The sequence below is a fragment of the Staurois parvus genome, unplaced genomic scaffold (assembly GCF_062004578.1).
Source record: "Staurois parvus isolate SC_StPar_1 unplaced genomic scaffold, SC_StPar_1.0 ptg000049l, whole genome shotgun sequence".
NCBI classification, from domain to species: domain Eukaryota; kingdom Metazoa; phylum Chordata; class Amphibia; order Anura; family Ranidae; genus Staurois; species Staurois parvus.
Genome location: NW_028317845.1, coordinates 570,059 through 595,350, shown reverse-complemented (window position 1 = coordinate 595,350; position 25,292 = coordinate 570,059). Strand labels below are relative to the sequence as shown.

Here is a 25,292-nt window from a genome sequence, read left to right as displayed (position 1 = left end):
GGAGGAGGTTGGGAATTAGCAGGGGGTGGGGTAGGCTTCCCTGAAGAGGTGGGTTTTCAGGGTGCACCTAAAGGAGAGGAGAGTAGGTGATAGTCTGATGGATTGGGGTACGGAGTTCCAGAGTATGGGTGACACCCTGGAGAAGGGCATGGGAGGAGGAGACTAGGGAACTAGAGAGAAGGAGGTCTTGTGAGGAGCGGAAAGTGTGTGTAGGGTGGTACTTGGATATTAGGTCGGTGATGTAGCTTGGGGCAGTATGATGGACAGCTTTGTACGTCAGTGTTAGGATTTTGAATTTGATCTGTTGGGCAACCGGAAGCCAGTAGAGGGATTGGCAGAGGGGGGTGGCGGAAACGGAGTGGTTGGTAAGGTGGATGAGTCTGGCTGCCGTATTCAGGATCGACTGAAGCTGGGATAGCCTGTGGCAAGGAAGGCCAGTGAGGAGGGAGTTGCAGTAATTGAGTCGTGATATGATGAGTGAGTGGATGAGCTGCTTAGTGGTTTCTGGGGTTAGGAATAGGCGTATTTTGGCGATGTTGCGCAGGTGGAGTCTGCAGGAGTTTGTTAGTGATTGGAGTTGGGGTTGGAAGGATAGATTGGAGTCAAGAATGACACCAAGTACTCTGGCCTGCGGGGCGGGCCTGACAGTGTCATTGTTGGACGTGATGGAGAAGTCAATGGGGGGTGGTGTGCGGGCTGGGGGGAAGACTAGGAGCTCGGTTTTGGAGAAGTTCAGTTTAAGGAAGTGGAGCGACATCGAATCTGATATGTCGTTCAGTAGGCTTGTGATTCGGGAGGAGACTGAGGGGGTGAGGCGAGAGGTCAAGAGACAGATTTGCGTGTCGGTGGCATAGAGGTGGTGGTTGAAGCCGTGAGAGTGTATGAGTTGGCCAAGGGAGGAGGTGTAGATGAAGAGAAGGGGCCCGAGGACAGAGCCTTGAGGGACCCCAACAGAGAGGGGGAGGTGGTAGCGTTATAGGTAACGCTGAAGGAGCGTTGTGATAGGTAGGACGAGAGCCAGGAGAGAGCGGAATCTGAGGCCAAGGGAGTGTAGTTTTTTGAGGAACAGGGGGTGGTCGACTGTGTCGAAAGCCGCGGAGAGGTCGAGGAGTAGGAGCACTGAATAGTGGACATTAGCTTTGGCGGTTAGCAGGTCGTTGGAGAGTTTGAGTAAGGCGGTTTCGGTGGAGTGTAGGGGACGGAAGCCGGACTGTAGGGGATTGAGGAGGTTGTCATCGTTGAGGTGGGAGCTTAGGCGATTGTAGATTAAGCGCTCAAGGAGTTTGGATATGAATGGCAGCAGGGAGATGGGTCTAAGAAGAGAATTATAATATTATAGAATAGATTATATAATAAAATTCATGGTGTAACCAGAAGAAACACACCTGCAGTGTGACTTGCCAGCTGACAGATCACAGAACGGATGACAATAAGAGTCTGAAAATTATAAGCTGAAGCTATAGCTTCCTGACTGACACAGATGTAACACATATATCAGCTAGAAAATATATAAAACAACTTAATATCAAATCCAAAATCACTTGGACAACATGACTAAGTCTAGACCCTGTCAAATTTTACAATAAAGTAAATGAGACTTACTGTAAACTCTTCTTCCTCTTCATCTCCAGATTCTCCAAAAATATCTGCAATTAGGTTTCTGCGAAATAAGATATTAACCCGAGTCATTAAACATACATTACAGCACAGTACAGTCTTAAACATTTTATAGATTCTCAATATTAAACCTGAGCATTTTAAAATATAACAGAAAACAAGCAATTCAAAGAAAAAAAAAAAAAAACATCATGCTGCACCATAATATAACAATGCTAGTACTGCCCTCAAACAACCTAGAAATGATGAAGATCTATCTTGGAATAAAAGTAGTATGGGGTTTACAAAAAAAAAAAGAAATCCTTATACTCACTTAGGTGGATGCAGCATCGATCCAACGCTCCATCTGTCCCCCACCAGCTCTGCAGTGAGAACTGAGTGAACAAACACTGCTGATCGCTCAGTTCTCCTCTCGGCTCTGAGCAGGGAGCCATGACTGTCAGTCTCCGGTTCTCTGCTCTGCCCCTGCATCACTCACTGGAGCGCTGGACTAAAGAGGGGAGGGAGGAAGCGGCTAGCTCACTCTCCCAGTGGCGCAGCTGAGGCTGAGCCAGCTGCCGATCCAGAGATCCTTCTTCTGCCTGGACTGGCTGAGTGATTTCAGCTGATAGCAGGCTTTAGCCCGCAGTCAGCTGAAAATGGGTAACAAGAGTTTAGAATTAACTGCACCCCTGTGATCCATAGGAGATGTATAGCCTTGGTCATACTAAAGTCATAAAAAAAACAAAAAAAACAAAAACAAAAAAAAACAAAAAAACACACAACACAACAAATACCCCCACAAGTAGTACTTACTCTTCCTTCTCATTCCCAGATTCACTGTCACTGCCAAACAGTTTCTTCTCTGCATTTTTTGGCTCTTCTTTAGATTTATCCCGGTCTTCATCCTCACTGTCAGATGACATTGCCTTCTTCTTCTGTGGAGTTTTCTTTGAGTCTGATTCGCTGTCGGAATCTTCCCCATCGGAGAGCAAACGGCTCTTTTTACTGGCTATATTAGACATGAGAACGAGTGCATGGCTGTTAATGCTCAGTCACTACACATTCTATATAACATTGCTGCATTTGTTTTACCAATTTATAGAAAACTTAGTTTTTCTTGCAGCACTTTACAGAGAAAACCAAATCAATCTCATAGTTGTGTTCACAATAATAGCAGTCCAACATCACTAACTAGATCAATCACTTTCTTTGGTATAAATTATATTTCTAAATAATTTACTAGTAGGTGTTGTAGACTAATAGAAAACCAACAGACCCAACAGTCATGCCATGCATGCTGCTGATTCTGTGTAACTGAATCATTAATTGAAAGGGATGTGTTTAAAATAAAAGCAGTGTGGAGTTCAATTTGTGAGGTCATTCAGTCTGCGTAAAAACAGGTGTCAACAGGTGCTCCTTATTTATGGACGAAGGCAGCAGATGTACATGCTGGTTACAGTGCATTTCTCTCTGAAAATTGTAGGAAAATGGGTCGTTCCAGACATTGTTCAGAAGAACAGAGTACTTTGATTAAAAAGTTGATTGGAGAGGGGAAAACATGAAGTGCAGAAAATGATAGGCTGCTCAGCTAAAATGATCTCACATGCTTTAAAATGGAAAATCAAAACCAGAAAGACGTGGAAGAAAAATGGAAAACTACCATTTGAATAGATCGAATAGTCAAAATGGCAAAGACTGAGCCAATGATCAGCTCTAGGGTGATCAGAGAAGGTCTCGAGTTACCTGTAAGTACTGGAACAATTAGGAGACGTCTATGTGAAGCCAAGCTATCGTCAAGAAGCGCCCGCAAAGTCCCATTGTTGGGAAAAAGAAAAAAAAAACCAACACACGACGTGCTGCAGTGGTTACATTTTGCCAAAGAACACAATGACTACCCTAAAGAGAAATGGCGCAACATTTTGTGGACTGATGAAAACAAGATTAATCTTTGAGTCTAGACAGTTTGTCAGACAACCCCCAAACACTAAATTCAAGCCACAGTACACTGTAAAGACTGTCCATCATGATATGGTGATGTTTCTTATACTACGGTGTTGGGCCTATTTATCGCGTACCAGGGATCATGGATCAGTTTGAATACATCAAAATACTTGAAGAGGTCATGTTGCCTTATGCCGAAGAGAAAATGCCCTTGAAATGGTTGTTTCAACAAGACAACGACCCCAAACACACCAGTAAGCGAGCAGCATCTTGGTTCCAGACCAACAAGATTAACATTATGGAGTAGCCAGCCCAATCCCCGGACCTTAATCCAATAGAAAACTTGTGGTTCGCCATAATAAAATGCTGTTTCTGAGGTGCGCCAGCAAGGTCACAAATCTCTTATAATAGAGGCCTGAATAGCCGCCAGGGCCCGGGGCCGCAGTGGATCATAAAGATTTGATAGCTTGAAGTAGTTCCGATGTGGTTACACCGGCATTGAGGGCTACCTGCGCTGCTGCGGACAATCCAGAATCATAGATCTTGGAAGAACACTTCTGCCCAAGCTACAGGAAAGGGATCCAGCTTCGCGTATAGATGTGAAAGGAAGTCCGAGAAATGTGAAACAATCTGCTGGGGGTTGGGAGGGCAGCCACCCGCAGGGAGACGTAACCGGACCAGTCTGTGGGTCTTCAACACAGAGTTGAGCTTCCTAGCCAGCATTGGACCCGGCATATTACCACAGGTATAAAATGTATGTTTGGTCCAACACAAGGCCTGTTCAGCCTCCAGAGAAGCAAGCAGTTCCAATTCTGCAGCCAGTGCATCCCGCATTTGTTTATGGGCCGCGGATGGGTGCAACTTCCAACGAGCATCCGCAGATGCTAGCAGAGAATGAAGGTCCAAAAGACAACGCTCCCGCTTCCGGGCAGCAGCTAGCTGTATGATATGACACTGCACCGTGGCTTTATGCGCCTCCCACAGGGGCACTGCCGAAGAAAGATTAGTTAATAAGCCAGTGAAAAGGGCGCCGTGCTGAAACCAAAAGGGCAAGGAGTAGAACCAGGGGATCGTGATCTGACCAGGGCGAGGAAGGGATAGATATTCGCCTGACAAAGGGAAGTTGTTGGACACGCATAAATATGTGGTCAATTCTGCAGAAACTGTTATGGGGATATGAGTAGAACGTGAAGTCACGCTCAGCTAGGGGAAGTTCCCTCCAAACGTCTGCCAGCCCCACAGTCTGCAAACGAGTACATACGTTCTTCCAAGCTTTACTCTTTTTTTAAACACACGATTATTTTTTAAACACAACTGTACCTGTCCCCAAGCTTAGAGCATAACATGTCTAACAAAGTCATACAAACATATGCACACTAGGACCAATTTGTTCTTATGAAATGTATACTTGCTGTGAAAAGGTTGTTAAAATGGTATCTGTCACAGTAAAGTGGTTTGGAGCTGACCACACATACTAGCAGATAGTGTAAAATGGTGTTCAGTCATAAAAAGGTGAGTGCTGCCACACTGTGCTCACAAACTTTGTAGTGATTAGTCTGGGTCCTTCCCACATGTGACACCATCTCCATTCAGTCCTATAAATAGAGTTTATATATAAAGTGTTACTAAACCCAGGACCCTGCATTCACTATATCTGGTCTCCCACAGTACACAGAACATGGAAGTGTAATTATTTTAGTAAATATAAACTGCTAAAAACCTTTTCTCATCAGCATTTAGAGCAGTCTTGTGACTTCCATCAGTGTCCAGCCAAGCACTGGTTAAAGCTTGTAGTAGCAGTTTTCATTTTGCTGTAGGAGGATGCAGAACCCCTGACCTCAGTCTGGACAGTGCTGATTGGCCCTGTGCTGATTACATGCACTCCTCCCAAGAAAATAAAAAAAACCCTCTAGCAATACACGTGAAAACTGAGCATATGCAGTGACTCCACACAATATGTCTTATCAGGCGACAAGAGGGGGACACTGAAAGAAGGGGAATATCAGAAGTCAGGATCAAACAGCATTTTTACACAATGCAGAGGATTAACCCCTTAGGTTCCACAGTGAGTATAACAAGCATGCTTTACTTTATACCTAGACTGATATTACTGTTGTGGGTTTAATAACACTTTAACTGGAGAGAATCTCAGCAGAACCAAGCCAAATATAGGGAATTGCAGATCTAAGAGAATTACAACTCCTTTGTTATCTTAAATTGTGAGCCCATCCCTGAAGATTATAAGCAATTTTATATATTAAAATATAGATTACCTGGCTTATCTGCAGCCTCATCATCTTCACTGTCAGAAATTGCGTTTTTTCTTTTTGAAACCTTTTCTTCTTCACTGTCGGAGGTCTTCTTTTTCTTTGATCTTTCGCTCCCACTATCATCACTTTCAGATCTGTGTTGTGGTGACCTTTTCTTTCTGTTTTTTGGTTTTCTTTCCTCTTCATCACTGTCATCTGATGAAACTAATTTTCTTTTCATCCTTGGAAACTCATCTTCTGAATTGGTGGCAGCTTGCTTAGCAGGTGAATCATCTTCCGAGTCACTGTGTACTGGTTTGGAAGGATGTTCTTCTTCAGAATCACTATTTACATGTTTCACAGGTGCCTCATCATCTGAGTCAACAGGTGCTCGCCGAGATGGTGCCTCATCCTCTGAACCACTTTCTGCTTTTTTGGAAGTTTTACCCTTTGAGCCACGTGCTGGCTTTTTGCGACGTTTAGCTACACGCTTAACAGGAGCTTCATCCTCAGAGTCACTAGCAGCTCGCCTGGGGGGAGCCTCATCTTCAGAGTCACTAATAACCCGCTTAGCAGGAGCCTCATCTTCTGAGTCAGTAGCTGTTCGCTTTGGAGGAGCCTCATCTTCCAAATCACTAGTTGCTTGCTTGGCAGGAATATCATCTTCTGAGTCACTAACTGCTCGCTTGGCAGGAGCTTCATCTTCTGAGTCACTAGCTATTCGCTTGGCGGGAGCCTCATCTTCTGAGTCACTAGCTATTCGCTTTGCGGGAGCTTCATCTTCTGAGTCACTAGCTGTTCGCTTTGCGGGAGCCTCATCTTCTGAGTCACTAGCTATTCGCTTGGCGGGAGCCTCATCTTCTGAGTCACTAGCTATTCGCTTGGCGGGAGCCTCATCTTCTGAGTCACTAGCTATTCGCTTTGCGGGAGCTTCATCTTCTGAGTCACTAGCTGTTCGCTTTGCGGGAGCCTCATCTTCTGAGTCACTAGCTATTCGCTTGGCGGGAGCCTCATCTTCTGAGTCACTAGCTATTCGCTTGGCGGGAGCCTCATCTTCTGAGTCACTAGCTATTCGCTTGGCAGGAGCCTCATCTTCTGAGTCACTGACCGCTCGCTTTGCAGGAGCCTCATCTTCTGAGTCACTGACCGCTCGCTTTGCAGGAGCCTCATCTTCTGAGTCACTGACCGCTCGCTTTGCAGGAGCCTCATCTTCTGAGTCACTGACCGCTCGCTTTGCAGGAGCCTCATCTTCTGAGTCGCTAGCTGCTCGCTTGATTGGAGTCTCATCTTCAGAGTCACTAGGTGCCCGCTTGACAGGAGCCTCATCTTCTGAGTCACTATCCACATGCTTGGCTCGAGATTCAGTTTCAGAATCACTAGCTGCATTTTTTCCTTGCCCTTCATCATCAGAATCATTAATGCGCCTTTTAATAGGCGTATCCTCATCAGAATCACTTCCAGAATGTCTAGATCTTACCTCTTCCTCTGAATCACTGGCTCTTCGTTTTTCAGGAGTACCATCATCACCACTGCCTTTTTGTCTGGTTGGCTCATCATCTGAATCACTGGCAATGTGATTTTGAGCATCTTCGTTTTCAGAGTCACTAGCATTATGGTTATTGTGACCATTCTCGAAATCACTGGAGGTACGCTCCCTAGGTCCATCATCTTCTGAATCATTTACTTCATTCTCAGATCCGCTGCCTCCTCCTTTCATGTCTTCATCGCTGTTGTCATTCTAAAATACAAAAAAAAAAAAAAAAAAGATGTGGCAATGGGATATAATATTGTAAATGTTAAAACATGCATTAAGGAAAAAAAAAAAAAAAAAAAAAGTACATATTTACAATACATGCACATTTCACCATTTAAATATGCTGCAAATACAGAAAAATATTTGTTGATGTCCCAGAAATATCGTGTGCCTAACTACCTTTTTGACATGACAACAGAGTATTTTTGGCTTTAAATTGTAAAGCATGTGGTGTCAGCCCTGTCTACTTTATGATACATTATATAGAACACAAACCTCTCCTCAAAACCCTCCCCCCCCTTTTCTTCCTTACAACCACACCTGTGCACAGACCACCGGAAGTTATACGTTCCCCCCCCCCCCCGAAAAACACGTATTGTTTGCACCTATCAAACAGATTAAAAAAAAAAAAAAACAACAACAAATGATATATTTAGCAGAGATGTCAGATAAGGAATAATGACTTATCAAAGAGAATTCCTTATATTGGAGTACAGTACAAGACACAAGATTTGTGTTAATTTTTTTTACAGACTGCCATCATATGTGATGGTACACTGGTAAAAACGTTCAAACCTCCATTGCACGCTTATATGACCTCACCCAGTCAGTAAAAGTAAAGTTTTTTGAGTGACTACAGAAGATAACTCTGATAATTTGTGGTGCAATTTTCTTCCATACAAAATGAATGGTGAAAATCACACTGCAAAGAATGGCATGCGATTTGCACAGGAATGCAGTGCAATTCTTGTCTGAATCACATGCGGTTTCTCGCACCGCTCCTGTATGAACCCAGACTTGTCTTGGTGATTTCAGCCTGGGTTCCCACATGAGTGGTGGGGAAACTGCATGCGATTCAAAACAGCAATTGCACTGCATTCCTGTTCAAAATCACATGCCATTCTTTGCAGTGCGATTTTCACCTATTCATTTTGTAAGGATAAAAATCGCACTGTAAAGTATCGGTACTCGGTACCAGTGCGTACTTGGCGTAAACTATCAATACTGGTACTCGTCGAAGAAAAAAAAAAAAAAAAATAGCGATGCATCCCTAATTTTGGTTGTGCGGGGGGGTGACCTCATCCTTCATGGACCATGTGCCTTCCTGTTCGCAAATGTTTTACTTTTTACATTTTGTTCCACTTTAAGGATGTGCAGGGCCAGATGCTGGTCAAGACCAAAATTGAAGAAAGGCCAAAATATGAACATGAGCAACAGGACTACGCACCAGGCAAAGTAAGCCTTCTATGCGGATGGTATATGTTGCAGAAGGCATTGTTGATTTTCATCAGCGTCTGAGAAGCAGGGTGAAATAAGAGTTCTTGTGCAAGCAAGTCTGGTCTGTTTGAAAAAAGGCAAGACTTGTCTACTAGGAGTCTGAGTATGTCTGAGTACCATGTGTTTCTGTGCACACCACATGCAGTTCAGGGCGCCAGGCAGGTGGGTTTTTTTTGTACATTTAGCCCTGTTGGTCATTATCTGTGTGGCTGTGTGTGTGTATATATCTATCTTTGTGCTTGGAGCATGCCACACAGCACAAAGATACTGTCTCTCTCTTCCTGCAAGAGAGTAAGATGTAAACAAACAAGTGTGTAAAAAAACAAACACAACACTAGATCAATGTTTACAAGGGTTAGGCTACGTTCACACTAGCCTTGTGTGCAGGCGGCAGAGAGGCGTTTGGGAAGCGTTTTTACCGCTTCCCAAACGCCTCTGCCAATTCTGCACATTACAGCACATGGTGCTGTTCTAACAGGAGCGTTTGCGTCGCGTCAAAACGGACGCCTCTGGTCGAGTCAGGAGGCTTTGAAGCCTCCTATTCTCGTCTATGGTGCCGCTCCGCAAACGCCCGGCCGGCGTTTGCGGTGCGGTTGCGACGCGGTTGCGGGGCGTTTGCGGAGCGGTAACACCAGCGTTAAAAACGCTCCGCAAACACCGGACCAACGCTTGCCAAACGCTATAGGGGCGTTTGGCAAGCGTTGGCAAAACAGCCTAGTGTAAACGAGCCCTTAGTGAGAGTTAAGGTCAGGGTCAAAGTATATTTTGGATAGAATATTTATTTTTTTTAAAACGGTATCAGTGTGTTTTAGGCAGGATAAGAAAAAATGCAAAATGTGAACGGGTACAGACAACGAACATATACATGTGATATCAATGTGATAGTTAGTAGCAAGAGAATTTTTTTTTTTTTATTAAAATTTTATATAACTGCTCAAAAAATTTAAAGAACTCTTTTTAATAAGAGTATAGCACAAGTCAATTAAACTTCTGGGATATTAATCTCGTCAGTTAAGAAGCAGAAGGGGTTGTTAATCAGTTTCAGCTGCTTTGGTGTTAATGAAATTAACAGGTGCACTAGATGGGCAACAATGAGACGAGCCCCAAAACAGGAATGGTTTTACAGGTGGAGGCCACTAACATTTTTTTCCCTACTCCTCTTTTCTGTTTTTTTACTAGTTTTGCATTTGGCTAGGGTAGGCGTCACTACTGGTAGCATGAGGCGATACCTGGACCCTACAGAGGTTGCACAGGCAGTCCAACTCCTCCAGCAAGGCACATCAATACGTGCCATTGCCAGAAAGTTTGCTGTGTCACCCAGTAAAGTCAAGAGCATGGAGGAGATTTCGGGAGACAGGCAGTTACTCTAGGAGAGGTGGACAGGGCTGTAGCTGGTCCTTAACCCATCAGCAGGACTGGTATCTGCTCCTTTGTGCAAGGAGGAACAGGATGAGCAATGCTAGAGTCCTACAAAATGACCTCCAGCAGACCACTGCTGTGAATGTCTCTGACCAAACAATCAGAAACAGACTTCATGAGGGTGGCCTGAGGGCCCAATGTCCTGTAGTGGGCCCAGTGCTCACTGCCCGGCACCATAGAGCTCAACTGGCATTTGCTGTTGAACACCAGAATTGTCAGGTCCGCCACTGGCACCCTGTGCTTTTCACAGATAAGAGCATGTTCACCCTAAGCAGACGTGAAAGGGTCTGGAGAAGATGTACAGAACGTTATGCTGCCTGCAACATCGTGCGGCATGAATGTTTTGGGGGTGGGTCAGTGATGGTCTGGGAAGGCATATCCATGGAGGGACGCACAGACATCTACAGGCTAGACCATGGCACCCTGACTGCCATTAGATATCGGGATGAAATCCTTGGACCCATTGTCAGACCCTACGCTGTGCAGTGGGTCCTGGGTTCCTCCTGCTGCATGACAATGCCAGCCTCATGTGGTGACAGTATGCAGGCAGATCCTGGAGAATGAAGGAATTGATACCATTGAATGGCCCCCACGCTCGCCTGACCTAAATCCAAAAAAACACCTCTGGGATATCATGTTTCGGTCCGACGCTGCCAGGTTGCACCTCAGACTGTCCAGGAGCTCAGTGATGTCCTGATCCAGATCTGTGAGGAAATACCCCGGGACACCATCCGTCGTCTCATTAGGAGCATGCCCCGACGTTGTCAGGCATGCATACAAGCACATGGGGGCCATACAAACTACTGAGTACCATTTTGAGTTGCTGCAATGAAATTTCATGCCTGTTGCATAATTTTTTCACTGATTGTCGGGGCATCCTTACGTTCCTAACGCATTACGCAGTCCATATCAGTATACATATCCAGCATGATATTTTTCCCCATTGAGATCTGATGTGTTTTGTACTTGCAATGATATGTACAGTTTAACATATGTCATAGTTGCAAAATTGTGCTTAGCCATTAATATTTTACTCTCATTAGTGAAGCAGACAAGATAGCTTGATTTGGCTGTTCAGCATGTGCTTGTACTGAGCACCCAAGAGCTCCCGTGTGTAAGGGTAACCTGAAGGAATAACATTTTTTTTCTCATTGGAGATGGCGCCTCATTTACTCGCTCAGCAGATGCGCTTCTGTTGAGTATTAAGAAAACCCCAACACTCCCCGTTCCTTACAAGCACCCAATCGGTGCTCGTCACACTGCAAGGTCTCTCTCCTCCTTGCTAGTCCCCGGGTGCGGTGCTGGAGACAGGTATGCATGTGAGTAGGATATAACCAGCGCAATGCTACAAACATTAAATGTTTACGCTCATCTAATGTAACCAAGCATGTCCATAAATATACATGGCCTCATGAGGTTGCCTCTGTTAATTGTTCTTTTTCCGATAAAGTAAGCTGCAATTTTAAAATCTGTTGTTTAAGAGCACTATCTGCTAGTGTTGATTGCCTTAAAGTATTTTTAGGTCTTCTTACCAAGTTGCTATCAAACATCTTATTTAAATACAGTTTTGGTTAAAATTAAACCCTAACAATGTACCTAATGAAATGTGATGACGTACAGACATGGGCAAATCTGTTGGTACCCTTCCAAGTAAAAAGAACCAACAAATTTCTCTGAAATAACTGAAACTGACAGAAGTAATTGTCATCCATCATTATTCATTCTACATTTAAAATAAAATAGGCTTTGCTTTTATTTTTCTTTTATCTAACAGAATATTTTAAATAAAACAAATGAAAATGACAAAATGATGGGTCCCTTAACCTAATATTGTACCTAACCTAGCATGTAGTTGTTCCCATTCTTATTGAGAAAACGTCTCCAGTCTGCATGTTTCAGCCCTTTCTATAGGTGATCAATAGAATTCAGAAACACAGCTCATAGAAGGCAACTTCATAATGGTTCAATGTTTTGTTCTTATCCATTCTTTGGTGCTTTTAGCTGGGAGTTTTGGGTCATTCTCCTGTTAAGACCCATGACCTACAACTGAGACAGCTTGCTGTCACTGGCAGTAGGTTGTAATCAAATTCTTTGATAGTCTTGAGATTTCATTGTGCCCAGCACAGATTCAAGGCACCCCATGTCAGATGCAGCAAAGCAGCCTTAAAAATAACTAATCTTCCTCCATATTTTGCAATAGGTACAGTGTCCTTTTGAAAGCACATTTTTTTGGTCTGTGAACATAGAGCTGATGTGACTTGTCATCCAGGCATTAACTGTTTGAAGGACATTCTCTCAGAAGCATTGTGGCTTGTCAATACACATTTTAGCAAATATCAGTCTTTTTTTCTTAAACAGTTATGATAAACGTTTTGTTTTGGTAGCATATACAGAAAAGGTGCTGCTTACAGCATAATTGCAGTCTGTCATTTTTAGAATGTTCTTTCAACAGTGCAGTCTTCCTGGGTCTTCTTTCTTTGAGCCCACACTCAATTAAGAAGCAATGACTAGTGCATTCAGACACGGATACACCTATGTATAGCGTACGTTTAGATATGAGAGTGTATATAATAAACTAGCATCCATAGATGAGGAAGAAGAAATGTTATCCAACAATATTAGGGTAGGTGCCCCCACTTAATATAGACAATATAAGCAGTGGAATTCGTGAACCTGGGCTCCACAAACAAGAGTTAATTTACTAAAACTGGAGAGTGCAAAATCTGGTGCAGCTCTGCACAGAAACCAATCATCTTCCATTTTTTTTTTTTTTTGTCAAACTTAATTGAACAAGCTCAAGTTGAAGCTGGTTGGCTAACATGCACAGCTGCACCAGATTTTGCACTCTTCAGTTATAGTAAATCAACCCCATAGACTCACTCCCCATAAATTGATGTACCTACAGCGCACACAGTGGGGGTTGATTTACTAAAGGCAAACACACTGTTCACTTTGCAAGTGAAGTGAAGTGATTATTCTTGAGAGCTTAATGAATGTGGTGAAGGTTCACTTACAGTGAGGAACAGAAGCATTTGAACACCCTGCGATTTTGCAAGTTCTCCCACTTAGAAATCATGGAGGGGTCTGAAATTCACATTGTAGGTGCATTCCCACTCTGACAGAATTTAAAAAAACAATTCAGGAAATCACATTGTATGATTTTTAAAGAATTTGTCTTGCACTGCTGAACATAAGTATTTGAACACCTGAGAAAATCAGTGTTAATATTTGGTACAGAAGCCTTTGTTTGCAATTACAGAGGTCACACTTTCCTGTAGTTCTTGTCCAGGTTTGCACACACTGCAACAGGGATTTTGGCCCACTCCTCCACACAGATCTCCTCTAGCTCTGTCAGGTTTCGGGGCTGTCGCTGAGCAACACGAAGTTTCAGCTCCCTCCAAAGATGTTCTATTGGATTTAGGTCTGGAGACTGGCTAGGCTACTCCAGAACCTTGATATGCTTCTTACGGAGCAACTCCTTGGTTATCCTGGCTGTGTGCTTCGGGTCGTTATGTTCTAAGACCCAGCCACGACCCATCTTCAATGCTCTGACTGAGGGAAGGAGGTTGTTTCTCAAAATCTCACAATAAATGGCTTCATTCATCCTCTCCTTAATACAGTGCAGTCGTCCTGTCCCCTTCGCAGAAAAGCACCCCAAAGCATGATGTTAACACCCCCATGCTTCACAGTAGGGATGGTGTTCTTGGGATGCAACTCATCCTTTTTACTTCAAACACGACGAGTGAAGTTTAGACCAAAAAGTTCTACTTTGGTCTCATCTGACCACATGACTTTCTCCCATGCCTCCTCTGGATCATCCAGATGGTCATTGGCAAACTTGATGACTTGAGCAGGGGAACCTTCCGTGCAATGCATGATTTGAAACCATGACGGCGTAGTGTTCTACCGACAGTGACCTTTGAAACTATGGTCCCAGCTCTCTTCATGTCATTGACCAGCTCTTCCCTTGTAGTTCTGGGCCGATTCCTCACCTTTCTTATCAGTGATACCCCACGAGGTGAGATCTTGCATGGAGCCCCAGTCCGAGGGAGACTGACAGTCGTCTTTAGCCTCTTCCATTTTCTAACAATTGCTCCAACAGTTGATCTATTTTCACCAAGCTGCTTGGCAATTGCACCGTAGCCCTTTCCAGCCTTGTGGAGGTCCACAATTTTGTCTATGGTGTCTTTTGACAGCTCTTTGGTCTTGCCCATGGTAGTAGTTGGCGTCTGACTGACTGTGGGGTGGACAGGTGTCTTTAAAGAGCTCACACAGGTGCTACTAAGTTAGATTAATGAGTGGAGTAGAGGTGGACCTTTTAAGGGCACAGTAACAGGTCTTTGAGAGCGGGAATTCTTGCTGTTTCTTAGGTGTTCAAATACTTATGTTCAGCAGTGCAAGACAAATAAATTCTTTAAAAATCATACAATGTGATTTCCTGAATTTTTTTTAATTCTGTCTCTCAGGGTGGGAATGCACCTACAATGTGAATATCAGACCCCTCCATGATTTCTAAGTGGGAGAACTTGCAAAATTGCAGGGTGTTCAAATACTTCTGTTCCTCACTGTAGCAAAAAAAAGAGAACACAATACAAAATACCTATATTTGTGCATTGCTAAACCCTGATGTTATACTATTGTATTAAAGTGGTTGTAAAGGTAGAAGGTTTTTTTAAAACCTTCCATTGTTGGTGGTCCCCCCCCCCCCCAAAAATCCTTAAAAACGTACCTAACCATTCTTGATCCAGCGCAGAGGAGCCAAGATCACTGACCCCAGAAGAAGAGTAGGTCCTGGGCCACTCTATGCAATACTAATGCACAGAGAAGGCAAGTATAAAATATTTGCTATTTTTAATATATATATATATATATATATATATATATATATATATATCTTCACAATCACTGAGTTCACACTGAAATTCACACTTAAAATTGTCATGACTTGTCATGAAATTGTTAGAACTGTACAAAAAACAATGCAATGGGCTTCACTACCTCATATCGATGCACTGGACTTTCAACATCTGAGCCATGTTGTTCATTATCATTACCCTCATCATCAGAGTCACGCTCATCTTGAACTGGGGTTGCACCACCATCATCTGCAACAAGAAGATACCGAAGTTACTAGTTAACACAAAAAATAATTAGAAGAGAAATCCACTATCACAAAGCCTCCCTCTGAAAAATCTGCACTGCTTCACCTTTTCAGTGTGACATCTAGATAACATTTTTGAAGACAAATACCATAAAATATAAAAAATAAAAAAAAATAGGGGCACCCCAAATGGCACATCCAAGTTTATATGGTCCCACAGATCATGACTGGTAGCATAAGACCCCAGATGCAAAATCCACTAAGCCAACACACTAATAAGTGAAGCTGGTATACAATTATTTCAAGAATTAACTGCTGTTAAAATAACTATTTCACAGATCAAACTAAGAATATTAAGGAAAGAAGTATGTGCAGAAGTGATCTCTATCGCAAATCTCCAATAAAAACACTCAAATCAAAATATGTAATCTTAAAGTGATTCTAAACTTCTATTTTTTTTTTTAAAACAAACATACTATACTTACCTGCTCTGTGCAATAGTTTGTGCAAGAGCAGCAGCAACCCTCCTCTTCTGGTAAGGGGGTGCTGAACACATGTTTTTTAAGCTGATGCAGAGAGTGCATTGGGGTAAAAATCCTAAAGGCTTTAGGGCCACTTTACGTTTTGCTGTTAAGCCTAGTAAACACAGGCTTCTGTTTTACTAACAGCACAGTGTGTACAGCAAGCTTTTATAAAGTATTCAGCTAGCTCGGGGTAGCATTCTTTGTTAAATTTTCTGCACACTTTAAAAGGCACATTTTAGGCCTACTGATTACTTGTAACCCCCAAAACATTGTATATTTTCTGAAAGCAGCGACCCTGTAAAATAAAATAGCGGTAGCTGCAATTTTTTGTCGTATGATTAACATACTACCATTTATCATATCTAGATTTTCATTAAAAAATATACTCACATTAACCACAAGCCTACAGGGCACTTATACCCCCTCCTGCCCAGGCCAATTTCCAGCTTTCAGCGCTGTTGCACTTTGAATGACAATTGTGCAGTCATGCAACACTGTACCCATATGAAATTTTTATCATTTTTTGTGACAGAGCTTTATTTTGGTGGTATTTAATAAACTCTGGGTTTTTTAATTTTTCTTAAACAAACCAAAAACCACTGAAAATTTTGAAAAAAAAAAAGTTTTAGTTTTTGTTATGAAATTTTGTAAATAAGTGATTTTTTCTCCTTCACTGATATGCGCTAATGAGGCTGCAGTGATGGGCACTGATGGACACTGATAGATGGCACTGATGAGGAGGCACTGGTAGGTGGCACTGATGGGCATTGACAGACATCACTGATGGGTACTGAAAGGCAGCACTGATAGGCGGCACTGAAAGGCACTGATGTGCACTGGTAGGCACTGATATGTGGCATTGATGTGCACTGGTAGGCATTGGCACGAGGCAATGATGAGCACTGACAGGTGGCACTGCTGGGGCTACACTGATCATTAGTGCTCTGATGATCAGTGTACATGTCCCCTCCGCGGAATGCAGATTACCAGCTCGAGAGGAGAGAAATGCCGATAACCGGCATTTCTCTGTTTACATGTGATCAGCTGTGATTGGACACAGCTGATCACATGACTGAGCCGACATCTTCGGCTCTTTCCGAGGGACACAGTGCACCGCAGATCGCCGCGCGCTCCGGGAGCCACGCATGCGCGGTTAGAATGGGAGGACGTCATATGACGTCCTCCCAGAACGAAAGAACCTTGCGTCCGTCATAATATATGGAGGGCGGGAGGTGGTTAATTTTAGTGAACACAAACACAAGATACCACCTATTTTTTATTTGATAAAATACAAAAAAATGTGGTAAATAGGTACCAATTATTTAAGCTTCAAAATTGTGTGTGTCCAGAAAAAGGCAAAAACTACATTACCCAACTACATTACAGTCAAATACAACTTAAAGTCAAATTAGCGGTATTACATGGTTATTTAGTCAATAAAAGACATTTATTCAATGGGGTAGACTTGAGGATTGCAGAGAATTGGGACCAAGACATATCCGTTATTACATTTTAGGCAACAATAGTGTGGTGCACTTACGCATGGGGTTTCCCAGAAAAAGGTGAGCTTCTCATGAGCTGTATACCTACTTTGTTCTTGCAACCATTCCTCTATAGTGGGAGAAGAGGCAAAGACTCTTTTGATGGCTAACATTCTGCATGCAGCAAACATCACTGGAGACAGCCAGATACTCTTTTACATTGAAAAAGCAAAAAAGGTAGTGTTTTGTGCCATAAAGACATGTCAGTGTTGAAGGCATTGATAAAATACCCTCCTGTCTAGATTAACCACTTCCCGTCCGCCCTATAGCAGATATACTGCAACAGGGCGGCACAGGTATGCAAAATCATGTATTTATATGTGATTTCGCATTTCCCTACCCAGCGCCGCCATCAATTACCGAGTCCCGGCCAGTGTCCCCGGCGATTGCCGAGGATCTCTGACGGGGGTGGGGGGGAGAACTGTTAGTAAACAAAACAGTTCTCTTCCCTGTCACACTGCTTTGAATGGCTGTGCACAGCTATTCAAAGGTTAAAAAAGGTCATGATTTTCTACAATTTTTGTTCTACATTGGCTCAAAAACTTTCTGAGATGCACATTTGAAAGTCACTTTTTGTTTGCGTTTTTTTTTTTTCTAATAGTTCATTAGACCAAATGGGAGTGAACTGGGTATATCTGGAAATCCCAAGCAGACTTTTTGCAACTGTATGGTTAGTAAGTGCAAAGCTGTATTCGAGTGGGCAGGCGTTTCTAGGGCATACAGTGAGTTTGCTCCCTTTAAACAGGTGACACAGGGCTCAATGCACTAAAGATAAATACTGCATGAATTTGTGCCTCAAAATTACTCATGCAGTTTTCTTTTTCAAAAGTAGTCAAGATTGTGCAGCACATGTTTTTCACCTTAATGCATGAATGCATTAAGGTGAAAAACCTTAAGACTTTAGAACCACTTTAAACGTAAAAGTCAACATTATATTGCACCTTACCAATTCTTAGATGTGGTGGCTGCATTAGTCTTTTTAGGCTCTATCTTCTACTGTCATCTGGTGAGCTGGCCAGTAAGTCTCTTTATCAAAAGAACAAGCTCTCTTGCAGTTACAGGGATGAGACAAACCATTTAACACTAACAGAGGTGCTTACAATGACAGCTTTTATTTATATAAAACCTTTATCCCAAAAGGAAAAAAAAATGTTTGCTGTAACTGCTTAGTATTAGCTGATGTTTAACTTCAATTTGTTAGAATATATAAGTCTTCTAGTACATATAAACACTCCCCTCATCCCAGACTAACAATGCTGCTGTCCAAAAGGTGTCCCTGTGCTCTGCCTTTAAATGTCCCTTCATGTTAACCTATAGGTGTTTACAGGAGTTAAAAAAACAAAAACCTTTAATTTGTGCGTTCAACAGAGAAGCATTTTTGCCAGAAAAAAAAAAAGATGCACCTATACGCATGCTAAAGCTAGGCCTGTTTAGTGCTTCAGGGTTTTTTTAATTTCAATAGCCACGTTGGGAAGGGTGTACGGTGGCAAGGATGAAAATTACTGTGATCAAAGCCTTAGAATGTCTTCTTTCACAGAATGCTCGCATTCTAATGCAACATTACAATGTATCTATATTTGTGAGCTCAGGACATAACATTTCCACACTAATACATTATTTTAACTTACTGGCCAGTGCAGAGTTCCCTTCATTGTTATTTTTTACATATTTAAAATAATATTTGCATGTACCATAAGCTAAATAACCAATGTATGTTTTTAGTGAATTGGTGATATTTACCTCAAGGCCCCATTCACACCTGAAAGTAGTGGGAACACGCATTACAGCTTGCATTTTTTCCCAATGTTTTTCATGCATTAATGCATATTGCACCAGGGGTAACCCACTCACTTGAATGGGCTGCCCTATGTGTAACAAACGCCCCAAAAAATAATTTTTTAGTCCTGGGGTGTCTGTTCTTTCAATGTGTATTTTGTCATGTGACAAACATGCAGGTGCTAGCCATGCTTGAGGCTCCATTAGGAATTAGGCTGCATGCACACGGGGTGTTTTAAGAACACTGGTAACGTTAGCAGTGTAAAGTCACGTTAAAAATGTGAGTTTTTCAGCGGTTTTTAGCATTTTTGCATTAGTGTTTAGCTGTATTTTGCCACGATTTACTGCGTTTTTCAGTGTTAGAGCGTGTTTACAGCTAAGAAACTCCTCACTAGTCCTGGGTTTTTTTCCCAGCCAAAAAACGTCCCTACCAAAAAATGTTGATTACAGTCTGTGTGCGCATGAAAACATAGGATAACATGCTGGGGGGTTTACTGGCTGTAGAGAAAAAAAACAAACAAAAAAAAAACATCAAAAGCCAAAAACAGCAGCTGTAAAAATGTCCAGCGTGCATGAGGATTAATAGCAAGTGCCACCCTCGATTGTAGCGCATTTTGGAAATGCAAAGCAAAAGGAATATTTCTGTTTGTTTTGTTGCACATTTAGGAAACACGCAGGTGTGAATGCAGCCTAAATATCGATATTTTACTTTGATGAATTGACTTTTTGGTATTACATGCGATTAAAAAAACCGAAAAAAACAAACAAATATTGCATGCGAAAATCATTAGTGAATGGACTCCACAGAGTGTCCTGAGTGAGGCAGAGCAGACGGTGGTTCGCCATCAGCCGGCCAAGTGCTTGAACTGTGCAGCAATTGGGATTTTTCAGTAACCAATATCATCCTTGGTAGTTTCGGCTTGCACACCAGATCCTAAAAAATACCATTAAATATTTAAAAGGATAAGTTCACTTTTGGAAACATGTTACACGTTCTACTCGTTTTTAGGATGGAACATGTAACATGTTCTCAATGCTGCAGCTGCTACCTGCTGCCCCCCTCCTTCTGACAGAAGACAAGCTGTCAGATTTGTTTTTGGGATCCACCCACACAGCCGCATTATTCATTCACAGAGTTCTGTGAATGAATGAACTACAAGCCCTGGCAGCCTTAGCGGCTGTCGGCTTGTAGTTTTCAATGAACTAACAGAACACCATGGTAGTTCATTGAATCTTCCTGTCAGTATATCTACTTGCCCGTACATCCCCTACGGGAAAGCAGATATACTGACCGGTCTGCAGGAGAGCTGCATGGCACCAGCGATCTTCTGATCACCGGTGCAATGTTTTACAGGCTCCTGCAGGGAAAAATAATAAATGCACTTTTTGCTACCTGCAAAAAAATGTGCATTTATTATTTTTGTGCAAAAGGTGAACTTATCTTTTAAAACATTTAAGAAGGATAAAAAAGGGGAGATGTGGAAGAAATATAGCAGTTGTGGCATCAGATCAGTATTAGCTGATTTGAGCAACCCACTGGCACCCAGGCTGCACACCTGAATCTGGATATTAGAAGGATAAGATTAAGGTTTCTCCACCAAGTACAAAGTCATGTTTTGCTTGGGGATCTAAAACTTCTTTTACTCACTGAATGGCAGCACAATTTGTAACATTTGGATCATGTGTTTTTTCTGGATTTTTGGTTGATCTTCTGTCTCTATCATTTAAAATACACCTAGGATAAAAATTATAGACCCTTCATTTCTTTGTCAGTGGGCTAACTTACAAAATCTGCAGGGGATCAAATAATTATTTTCCCCACTGTACTGGCTTTGCAACATGTGTTTTAGGTTTAGCAGCGGCAGCAAAAGGGTTAAAGTTCAGTTCAGCTTCAGAAAGGTAATGCTAAAGCCCAATTGAACTTTGAGTTTAAAAGGCAAATCCAACTTTAAAACCATATTACACCCATATTTATGGTAACATGGTGCCAAACTGGCAGCCCCTCCCACAGTATTGTGGGTTCTTCTACTCGACAACACATCACTTTTTAAATTCTGCACTGATGAGCATGGTTCTGACTGCACAACTGCATCACTCACTATGAATGAAGAAACTACAAGTCCCTTCTGCCACTGCGACAGAGGGATGTCATCAATGGAACACAAGTGATTTCCGCACTTAGTCTATTGGTACATGAACTTAGTAACCAAAAGTTCATACCTCAGTGAGGACATGGAGCTGAATGAACAGCCTGCAGGAGACTAATCCAGTGATGATTGCAATATTTTACAGGCTCACATGAAAAATACATAAATGCACATTTTTTTCCCTGCAAATGTGGGTGCATTTATTATTTTTTGGCTGGAGTGGCTGTGGGGGTGCTGACAGCCCGGCAACCTTGGAGGTAATTACAGTGGGTACCGGGAAGGATGCTGAAGGTATCCTGTGCTGTTTACCTTTACTTTTTTTCCTGTAAAGGTGAGCTAACCCTTTAAAGCCAAACTCCAGCTTTACTTTCACTTTAAAAAGTTAATCTGGACCAAGCATTTCTTTTACTAACTGATGTGGCTGTTGTCACCACAGTATGAGCTATATTTAGCATCCGCTATATACACTAAACAGTGCTGTGTCCCATCAGTGGTACGGGGACTTCCCATTCCATTCCCGACACAAAACTGAGTTGAGCTGAGTGCTGCTCAGCCATTCACAGGAAGCCTTGTATTTCTATGAATGAATACAAGGCTTCATCTGATTGGTTGAGATGGAGAGGTGGACAGATAACGTCAGAATCTCCAAATAATTCCAAGAATTTAAGCAAAAAAAAAAAAAAAAAATCACAGCTGGATTGAAAAAAAGTATAACAGAAATATACATGAGAACACATAACTGGCTAATCATACCCTGAATGAAGGACAGCGCTCCTGAGACAAGGAAAACCAGGCTTGTACAGTGGGACACTGCATTAAACTGGAATTTCACCCAAAAAAGAAAGTTCCGCTTTATGTCCTCCTCCAACACATTTGGGAGTTTTTTCTTTTGTTTTGATTTTCTGGGGGGCGGGGCTTGGCAGGTACCTAGTTTTGGTAGATACCTGCTCCCACTTCCGGTCAAATCGCCTACCTGATTTCACTAGAAGTTTTCCCCCTCCTTGCTTGCAACCTCTTGGGACATGTCACCGATCCTATGAGGTTTCCGGACAAGTCACAGAGCACAGCGTGCTTTGTGCATGTGCAGTGTAAAGCTGCAAAGAATCACAGCCTAATTCCCACAGTAAACATGCCGGCACCGGGGACTCAAAGAACCAGCCTGAGTGAGGACGGAGCTGGATCCCTGTCCATTGTCCTTTAATTAAACAACAGCAGCTACAATGGTTGTAGCTGTTGACATTTTTTTGCAAATAGGCCGAAAATCCTCTGTAACCACTTTATGACCACCTGCCCACATTGTACTGCGGACAGGGCAGGTGCTGTTGGCAAAGCGTACGGCTATGTCGCTGTCTACTCCTGGGTTTCTCATGCGCCCCCCACACCCTACTGGCACCCACTATGATTGTAAACAGCGGGAGCCTGTCAGCAAGCCCCGGCCAATGATTCACAGCTGGGACCTGCTGATTGGCTATGTCCAATCACAGCCCTGAGCTGACATTCAACACAGCTCTGTACACCGCGAGCGATCTGCCAGTTTCTCATCCCTGCAAAGGGATGAGTTTTTTATATTTTGGACTCTTTATTCTAAGAAAAATGTAATTTCATAAGCTTTAAGGGGGCACGGTTGTGGGCAGGGCTGGGTGATGGCCCAGGGGTGGGGTTGGAGGCGGACCTGGGCAAGGTTGGGTGGGGCAACTGGTGGAGAGTAAGGTTTGTGCCTGGCTAGTAGGTCTAGACTCGAAATTTTAAGCCCTGGACCATTACCATTGTATTAATGTCACTGGTGATGTCAGTGGCAGTTAGTATCAGAGTGCCGGCCAAACTCCTGCAGCCCCAATAAAGTCGCTGATTGCCGCAATTAGTAGTTTAAAAAAAAAAATCCAGTATATGTAACAGTTTGTAGACGCTAGAACTTTCACACAAACTAATCAATATACACTTACTGGGATTTATTTTCTCCCCTTATCAAAAGACATGTGGCAGAATACATGTTGGCCTAAATTTATGAAGAAATTTGATTTTTTTTTAATGGATAGGTTTTATAGCAGAAAGTAAAAAATACGTTTTTTTTTTTTTAAATTTTCAGTCTTTAGTTTATATTGGAAAAAAAATCCCCAGCGGTGATCAAATGCCAGAATGATTAAAAAAAAAAATGATATACATTTTGGGTACAGTGTTGCACTGCCACGCAATTACCAATTGAGGATGTGCAGTGCGGTATAGCAAAAAACAGCCTGGTGATGAAGGGGGTAAAATCTTCAGGAGCTGAAGTGGATAAGGGCTCATTTACACCATTCTCTCTGCGTTCACTGTGCATTTGCATGTGCTTGCAGTGTATTTGCAGGTGTTTTCAGTGCATTTTTGGAATTTAATTACTTTTTTATTTGCCAAGTGGAGTTTTCGTGTGTTCATGTGTTTGTAGTGTGGTTAGGGCTAGTTCACACAGGATGCAATTCAGTGCATTTTTTTTCTGCATCAAAAATGCATGCACAGCGTTTTTCATGTATTCCAATGGCCCTAGTTCACACGGGTAGTCAGTTCCAGTGCAGGGTAAAAAAAAAAGTAGAACATGCCGCATTTGTTCTGCAGAGAACCATACAAACACAGCAAGCTGCATCAAAACTGCACCAGAACGGAATGTGCTGTGAATTGTAAGAAAAAATGTATCCGGAATGGTGCGAACTGGCCCTAAAACACACACCTGACCAGGGGTGGACTGACAACTCATGGGGCCCCCGGGCAATAAGGGATCATGGGGCCCCCTACTGACCTCGGGCAGAGCCCAAGTTTCCAAATGGTCAGTCCACCCCTGCACCTGACTGAATCTGATGGAAATGAGGTCCCATCTAATGTGTATGGTCAGCCATTGAACACAATAGGTTGTAGAGTGGAGACCCCAGTGCTGCCTCCTCACCTACCTGGGTGCTGACTACACCTGGCCCCAGCACTGTGATTGAGGGAATGAATAGAGGAAGGAGAGTCCCAGGATATCACCCCGAGCTGAGCACAGCTTTCACCATGAAATCAGGAAGAGCTGCAATCAGCCTCACAGCCTGGCTGCATATGTGACCCACCAAGACACTGTACTATGGTGCTGCATGGCTCTCCCTCCCCCACAGGCCTCTCACCTGAGTGTTCGGGGCTGTAATAGTCCGCTTCCATGGCCCGGCTTCTCACACCTCCACAATTCTAAGCGGCACTCACAAAGAGCCACTTCCCCCTTCCCTTTACCTCGGCAGCGCGGCCCCGCAGACAGACCACCAGGCAGGCCGCAACTCACCGGGTTACGCATGCGCACTAGAATCCACAAATACAGGGTCACCCGAAAGGAAGAGGCTGGCTCGCCGTGTAACACGGCCGTCACGTGACTAGTTCTAACCTAGTGGCGGGAATGGGAGAGGCGCCGTGTGTAGCTCAGTGAGTGTGTGGAGATTGTGGGCAGGCGTTCTCTGTGCTCCGCAAGATAAATATGTAGAAACGTAGGCCGCCATTGATTCCTGACATTACGTTCTCCCTGCTTGTGCGGTGTCACTAGGCTCTGGTTATTAACCACTTGCCCTCCTGAGGATTTACCCCTCTTCCTGACCAGGCCATGGTTTGCGATTCGGTGCTGCTTTACTTTGACAATTGTGCGGTCATGCAATGCTGCACCCAAATTAATTTTACGGCCTTTTCCCCACAAAATGAGCTTTCGGTGGTATTTGATTGCCTGTGTGGTTTTTATTTTTCGTGCTATAAAAAAGCGACAATTTTGAGAAAAAAAAACTATTTTTGTCTTTTTGCTATTAAACAGACAGTAAAAAAAATTTAGATCAAATTTCGTCATAAATTTAGGTCAAAATGCTAAAAAAAATCCCAATATGTGCAAATGGTTTACGCAAAAGTTATAGCATTTACAAATGGCGGCAATTAGCGAATTATAGCGGGACTATGTCGGGCATTCTGACGCTGGGGGGGAAGTGAC

General features: G+C 42.9%; 1 protein-coding gene across 2 annotated transcripts in view; it reads right to left on the bottom strand.

The window, feature by feature from the left end:
- IWS1 (interacts with SUPT6H, CTD assembly factor 1) overlaps nt 1-24,635 on the bottom strand; it is a 49,879-nt gene extending 25,244 nt beyond the window's left edge. The window contains exons 1-5 of one of the 2 annotated variants that reach the window (XM_089665577.1): nt 24,457-24,635; nt 15,238-15,344; nt 5,814-7,527; nt 2,413-2,608; nt 1,603-1,660 (exon numbers count right to left, since the gene is read on the bottom strand). In XM_089665577.1, the coding sequence (XP_089521703.1) occupies nt 1,603-1,660; nt 2,413-2,608; nt 5,814-7,527; nt 15,238-15,344; nt 24,457-24,490 (2,109 nt within the window). In that variant the 5' untranslated portion in view covers nt 24,491-24,635. The remainder of the gene's footprint in view (nt 1-1,602; nt 1,661-2,412; nt 2,609-5,813; nt 7,528-15,237; nt 15,345-24,456) is intronic. The other variant, XM_089665584.1, reaches the window with a different exon arrangement.
- Between the last annotated feature and the right edge of the window lie 657 nt (nt 24,636-25,292).